This window comes from Carlito syrichta, unplaced genomic scaffold, assembly GCF_000164805.1.
Source record: "Carlito syrichta isolate Samal-C Ts95f unplaced genomic scaffold, Tarsius_syrichta-2.0.1 Scaffold288464, whole genome shotgun sequence".
NCBI lineage: Eukaryota > Metazoa > Chordata > Mammalia > Primates > Tarsiidae > Carlito > Carlito syrichta.
The window spans coordinates 341758-349306 of record NW_007232560.1 but is presented as its reverse complement, the minus strand read 5'-3'; the positions used below and the strand labels follow the sequence as shown (position 1 = coordinate 349306).

The 7549-nt window shown below is 34.9% G+C and overlaps 1 protein-coding gene across 1 annotated transcript in view; it reads left to right on the top strand.

The window, feature by feature from the left end:
* Positions 1 to 1812: 1812 nt before the first annotated feature.
* LOC103255855 (cyclin-H) overlaps positions 1813 to 7549 on the top strand; it is a gene marked incomplete at its 5' end in the record, with an annotated part of 7575 nt that continues 1838 nt past the window's right edge. Inside the window, 2 exons of the mRNA XM_008053795.1 lie at positions 1813 to 1883; positions 4392 to 4503. Coding sequence (XP_008051986.1) covers positions 1813 to 1883; positions 4392 to 4503 — 183 coding nt within the window. The remainder of the gene's footprint in view (positions 1884 to 4391; positions 4504 to 7549) is intronic.

Below are 7549 nucleotides of genomic sequence, written 5' to 3'. Positions count from 1 at the left end.
GGTTTATTTGTGACAGTAGTCCCTAACCTCTCTTGCAACTGGGAAGTTTGGTGAAAGAAGAAATGAAATCACCTTAAGGAAATCTTTAAAAATTTGGCAGAATTTTTATGAGTTAAGGAGGTACATTAATGACCAGAGTAGTAGTAAGCCAAGTGATCCTTGAAAGACAGATATGGCTATCAGTATATGCCAAGTGTAGAAGTTATACAAACTGAAAAGCAACTTGAGTGCAGTACATGTCTGCCTTGTTTTGTCATTTTTTCCCTGGTGCAGAGCATGCATGACTTGTCGAAATTATACATTAAACCCATATTTTTGTTGCCATATTCATTTGTAACTAACTGAAGCATGGGCTAGCAACAAATTAGATTATTTTTTAGTTTTTTGCATTAAATTTCTCAATGTGATTTCATTTATCCTGCTTAATAGGAATATTTTCTTAAGAAGTCTTAATGCTAATATTCTTTCACATTTCATAATATAAAAAGGTTACTTTTCTAAGACATGAGCAGTTAAGAATTTCAAAACACATCTGTATCCAAGATAAGGGATTGGGAGCTTATTTTTTTTATGATCTTCCCCTTCTCGACAAATACTGCTCATCAACTGTATATAAATTAATACATTGAATCCCAAAGTGATTTATATATACTCCATATATTTACTAAGCAAACATCTGTTATATGTCTTCTATGTATTACTGTGTAATGTACTACACTTTAGGAATATAAGAAAGAGCAAGATATAAATCCCTGCCTTAGGAAAGATAGCCATGTGAATAATGGATGTCTATAGAGTTTAGATGTGGACTGCCATTCTGTAAGGGAAAAAAGCCCTCTTTTTCTCAATTCAGTTAACCAAAAGTTTGATTAATCTGTTCAAGCATCTTACATGCAGTGTTTGGGGGGGGGACACCAAAAAACTGGAATTTATTTATCAAAAGTTCTGTATTTATTCTTCCATGTTTGATCTTCAGTCACTTTCAAAGTACTTTCTGTTTTATGCAATACACCTATTGAGATGCTTTTTCCACTGCTTAACACAGTTTTAAAATTTGTCCATTTTTGATGCCTTTTAGTACTTTTGCCATTTTTTGTTTCACCTCTTCCACATCAGCAAAACATTCTCCTTTGAAGACTTTTTTTCATCTGGTGGGAAATCAGGTGATTAGGGAGGGTGGGGCACAGGGAGGTCATATCATTTGTGATCAGAAACTGCTGAACATTCAGCCTGCTGTGGGCAGGTACACTTGTAAGTTGCCCATCATGAAATGGGAAAAACTCTTTGAAAGACTCTTCAAAAAAAAAATTCACTGAAGACGAACACAAGCTCTCAAAACAATGCTTGCTGGTACATCTGATGCCCATGGGTTCCTAGAACACTTACTTAGTGGGGGTTTGCCATCCAAAGAAATAATTCCAGTTTTTTTGGGTCTCCCTTGTATATGCATATTTTTCCATAGTACAATGGTGACATTTTAGTTATGTAGATGTAGATGGAACAGAATCAAGCTTCCTAAGATGCAGATGAGAATTTATTTTATCTTAGAAGTTTAGTTATAATTCCAAATAGGCAAGATTTTAATTGTGGAAAGGTGTGCTATTTTTTGGCAAGAGCAAATCCTTTTGTCTTATTATAAGACTTGTAAATTATGTTTTTATAGAGTTCAGAGTATTATTTATAATACTTTTAAACTAAATTAATTTTAAAATTGTTGTCGACGAAATGAACATGGAAGAAAATAGTTTGATGTTATGTTTTATCTCTGCTGTTGTTTTCAATAGATTAAAACTTGTTTCCTTTCTTTACCAGTTATTTATCAGAGAGTCTAATGCTCAGAGAGAACAGAACTTGCTTGTCACAGTTACTAGATATAATGAAAAGTAAGTAAAACAACACTTTACAAAATGTTCTTCCATTACAAAGCTACTTATTACATAATATTTAACAGATTATTCTACATAAGCTACAACAGATTTTTGTTTAGATTTGTTTTGGTTGAATTACTGTACTATGGAAGCATGAAATACATTGGTGTAGTACAAGTAGAAGATACAAGGAAGGAAGTAGTTCTCAGACATGAAGAACTTAGGGGAAGAGTGAAAATGTGATCAGATTCTGAAAGGGGTTACATTTAAAACAGGAATCCTTTTAAAGAATAAACATCAGGCACTGAAAAATATCTAAAGAGTCACTTAAGGATAATGCTTGAATGTGGAACTGTTTTATAGATAAATCAGTTTTAATTAGTTAATATATGTCATTTTCTAGTCATTTTGGTAGTTGATATTACAAAGGCTATGGTTCTTAATCGGGAGAGTTTTGTAATTTGGCTGTCACAACTTGGAAGGTTGTAGTGGCTCCTCCCAGCATCTAGTGTGTGGCTGAAAGAATGCTGCTAAACATCGTTCAGAGCACAGGACAGCCCTGTGGGAGGCTGGAAACGGCTCTCTAAAAGATATCCATATCCTAATCCCTAGAACCTGTGAATGTTACCTTATATGGCAAAAACCAAACAGGGTGGAGGGTTTTTGCAGATAAGGATCTTGAAATGATGTCACAGCCTGGAGTAACTAACTTCAGCTGCAAGGGTCATTATAAAAGGTAAGGTAGAGGAAGATTTGACACACTCAGAGAAAGCAGAGTTAGGCCAGCAGAGAGAGAGTTGCAGATGCTGGCTTTGAACACTGGTGTGATGTGGCTGCGAGCCAAAGTATGCTGGAGCATCAGAAGCTGGAATGGGCAAGGAATGGATTTGCCCTTACCTTAGATCCTCGAGAGTATGACTCTGTTGACACTGATTTTGGCCCCTGTGAAACTGATTTCAGACTCATGGTCTCCAGAGTTGTAAGAGAGTACATTCCTTTTGTTAAAGATACCAACCTTAGGAAGCTAATACAGTCTTCCAACCCCAAATGTTATAAGTGCTGGTGGTCTTGAGACTAGAATCTCAAGTGATTGGCTGGATTGGCCAGCCCTCTCCATTCTTCATTCTCACTCATGGCACACTGAATGCTCATGGCTCCCATGCTACTCTTTAGGGTAAAAGTCAGTTTTGTTTGTTCCCAAACTTTTTTATGGCAGTTGTTTTTATTGTTAATTTGATTTGTAATTAAATGTTAAAAAAACTGATAAAATGTAAGATTAAGATCTTGATCTTGGATAATAGTTTATATGTTTTAAATGTTAAGGTGCTTCCGGGTATATGGGTATCTTTTCTTAAAAAATTCTCTGAAGTGATCTTGAGGGCTTCCCTCTTTGAGAATAACAGGTTTGTGATTTATGAATTTTAAACTGTAGGTCTTCAGTTATACCACTAGAGGGTTCACTTTCAAAGGTAATTGTGATGTGGTTCTAGATACTAGGATCTTAGAATTTAGTAGGTATAAGGGGCCATAAAGTTACTCCATTGTATTCATTATCGCTTACATGTATATTACTGGCTTCTTCTCAACAGTTTATTTTGCTCCACTTATTTTAATATGAAGTAAAATAGCTCTTAATAAAATACTGAGAGCTTTAATGATACTAAGATATTTATAATTTCTTAGACCATAAATATTGTCCTGAGGGTGTCAAGTCACAAGTGTTAAATCAGTTAAAAACACTGCTTTGTTTGCATTATGAAATAAGTCAGCAATGTAGTTACCCATTTGGAGCATACGGCTGGCTAATAATCAGCAGTCCTGGATCTTTCATCATTCTCCTAATAAATCTTGAGATTTATATTCTTTGGTTTGTTATATAGTTGAATAACAAACAAGGTCAGCTACCAGATGTTTTTTGAATACAAAGTCACTGATATAGTACTATGTTTTTAATGTAAAGAGGATATTTTTGTATGGGGGGTTCTGAATTTTGTTAAAGCAGAGGATCGTTGGCATGTTTTTTTTATTGTGCTCCTTTTATTACGTATAATAATATGTATATAATAATAATTATGTATAATAATGGTGTTCTTCATAAATACATAAACAGGAGGTACACTCGTGGCCCACCATCTGTAGGATAGAATATTATGAGTGTGGTTGGTGGTAGGGAGCAAATCATATTAACTAAATCACTTAGGAACTTTTTTTGTAAGCCTTAAAACTAAGCAAGAAGTAACCATGGTAGGATTTGTAAGAAATTAATACTGACTAGATTATGCACCATGCTTATCTTTATGCTGTACATGACATAGGCTAAGCAGCAGAGGGCATTTTGTGAACTAAAAATATGGTGTTTATTGGATTTTAACAGAAAATTATAGAAATCCTGATAAGAGTAATCATGTTTTTCAAGAGTGTTGTGTTGTTTCTTATAAAAAGATGGGTAATTTTTCAGCTCCCTTTCTATGAACACAAGTTCTTTTACTGTTCAAGTTAAATCCTTTTTCTATCTCCACATAGGCATGAGAAACTTAGTAAAGAAGTATGAACCACCCAGATCTGAAGAAGTTGCTGTTCTGAAACAGAAGTTAGAGCGATGTCATTCTGCTGAGCTTGCGCTTAATGCAATTACGTAAGCTGATATAATCATCTTATACAGGAATAGAAATAACTGTCCAGATGGTTCTTAAACAATTCCATTGGTAAATACTTGCTCATTTCCCGAAAATTGACCCATTAAATCAGATTTCTTAATTGACTAGACATTTCTTGCAGGATTAAACTTAAACAAGATTGTAGTTTCATCATACAGATCTGATCCTGCTATGACTCATGTGTTCTTTGGCTTGCAGACCCTGTCCTGTTCTGTTATTTCTTGTGGGGATTCAGGGTCTTCCCAGGGAATCTGTCAACCTTTTCCTACTCTTTTAGTTTTTGGTCTGAGAAACAGGTATACTGTTCCAGACTCATTTCTGTTAGCTCAATTAGGGAAACTTGCCATATTCTCTGTCAGCCAAAAGCTTGATATTGAAGACAGAACTAATAGGAAAATGTGCTGTTATGTCTCTTGATTTGTAGGCTGAATGTAGAAATGACCATAAAATTTGCATTCATGCTTTACAAATTGAAAGATCTACTTATTTGAAAGATTATACTTAATCTTTTAGGAGTTGAAGCAGTTGGGAATTTGGGCAGGTAATAGGAATGGTGAAACTGCTATTTTCTGTGAAGTGCTTTCTGATTCTACCTTATTTGTTAAAATTTAATGGGAGTTAACTGTGGCATTAAGATGCATTTGTGATATTTTGATTTCTGTAATTGGTAAATATATGCTACTGGCTCTGTATGAGAAGTCAGAACAGCATTCCAAGGCCCTTATATCATATACACATGACTGATTCATGATTCTTTAACTGTACAGTGGTAGTGGAGGAGTAGCTATGGCCTTAAGAAGGGTGCAGAATATGAAACTTTTATTATAGCTATAACTGCAAAGTATAGTTTAGCATAGAACTTGAAATTGGTAGATTCACACCTGGATTTCAGTAGTAGCTAACAGGAATGTATCAGTGGTTACAGAGAAGAAATGTTGACTTTAATGAGTAAAATTATTGCAGCACTGAGTGTATTTTCTTCACATTGATTTTGAAATGGGTTTAGACCAGGGATTGACAAACTATGACCCACGGGCCAAATCAGTTTCACACTAGAGCAGAAAAGTTGGATAAATATGATAGCAACTGACTATACGGTCTGTAAGGTCTAAGATATTTTTTACTATCTGGCTCTTTTTTGAGTGGGGTCTCACTCTGTCACCCAGGCTGGAGTGCAGCGGCACAATCACAGCTTTGACCTCTTGGGCTTAGGCAGTCCTCCTACCTCTGCCTCCTAAGCAGATGGGATAATAGGTATCACCATCATTCGCAGCTAATTTTTATTTTTTGGTAGAGATGAGGTCTCCCTATGTTGCTTAGGCTGGTCTCAAACTCCTGGACTCAGTCTTCCCGCCTTGGCCCTCCAAGGTGCTGAGATTATAGGCATGAGCTGCCATGCTTGACCACTCTCTGGCTCTTTAAAGGAAAAGTTTTTCCATCCTGGATTAGACTTAACTTTTAATCCGCCTTTTAAGCTAGGTAACTGAATGAACCATACTCCAAAATTCTTAAATGCCAGAGTTTACATTTTACTCCAAGTTGCCATCTGCTTTGTACCATGCCAAGCAAATTCTGCATCTATATGAATACTTAAGGGAGTGCTTCTCAAACTGTAAAGGACTTTTGTAACCTCTTGCACTAGGATGTCCTCTCTGAAGGGACATCGTAAATCTAGAAAAACACTCAGATGTCCCCCGAGGGAACATAAAAAAATTGCTTATGCAAGCACAGATTTTTCAAAAATGTATTTTTCCTGAATTTCTCCATTTAAGTCACACAAAACAAATAGCTGGAATATATACTGAGATATACTTAAAGATATATTTTAAAAATCAGCTGCTATCATATAGAAAGAGAATGTGTGAATCACTTTTACAGTGGTGCTGAAATTTGTTTGTATAATAAAAGGTAGTGATAAAGGCAGCTAGATAAACAGGTTACTGTAGCCTTATACTTTTTAAGTACCATATTAAAGGGTCGATTAGTTGAGAAGTAGTTTTCAGGATCACAAGTGTGTCCTTCCACATCGTCTGTGAACAGATTGGACAATAAATTACATATTATTCATGTGGGAGGAAGAAAATGAGACTACATTGTCTACTTGAATAGAAAAACATCAGGTGGAAGACATCAAAGAAGTGACTACTGCACAACATGTATCAATGAACCTGCAATGTATGTCAGTGATTGTTTCACACATTAGAAAAATATAAGGTACAAAATTTTGATTTTTTTGTCATAAGTTCCTCAATGTCCAAAATTCCATTGTAAACCAAATATCATTGCAACAAAATAATTGGCTCCAATGCTGCACTATTTAATATGAAGAGATTGATTTTTTACTGTTTCATAAAGTGCAGTCAAGTTGTTAGATGAACTGTGAGATGTCTCTGAGTGCAAAGGGTTAAAAATTTACTACAGACATACGCTTTTACATGATTCAATAAAAAGTGAATTACTCAATAAATGAAAAAAGACATAAAAAAATATAAACTCAGATTTTATTAGATTCAGCTAAATAATAAAGTTATTCTGTCAAATTGCTATAACTTTCTAAACACAGTTTCCGTGCTTACCTGCAGAATGGAAATAGTTCATGGGCCAGCACTGGTCCGAGGACCACGTGATGAGTAGCACTACTTTAGGACAAAATGTGATTCACAGTTGGTTTAAGCCATGAATGTAGAACCCATGGATACAGAGGGCCAACTAAATTTATATACTCTATTTTCATTTTTTGATATATAGAAAACTATGCTTTTACATCTGATGCCTTTTCTTAACATTAATACTTTATTTTTTGTTTAGCTGTTAAACTGCTTAGTATTATTTTTGTGAATGGTGTGAGGTAGAGACCCTTCAGTTTTTTTCAAACGTTAACTTTTCCACCCCATTTTTGTTTTATGTTATTCCTAGTTATCTGAAAATTTTTTTTAGCACAGATTAAATTGCCATGTATACACATTTTTTGCCTGATCATTGGTCAGGTAATTTTTTTTTTTTTTTTTTTTTTGAGTCTCACTC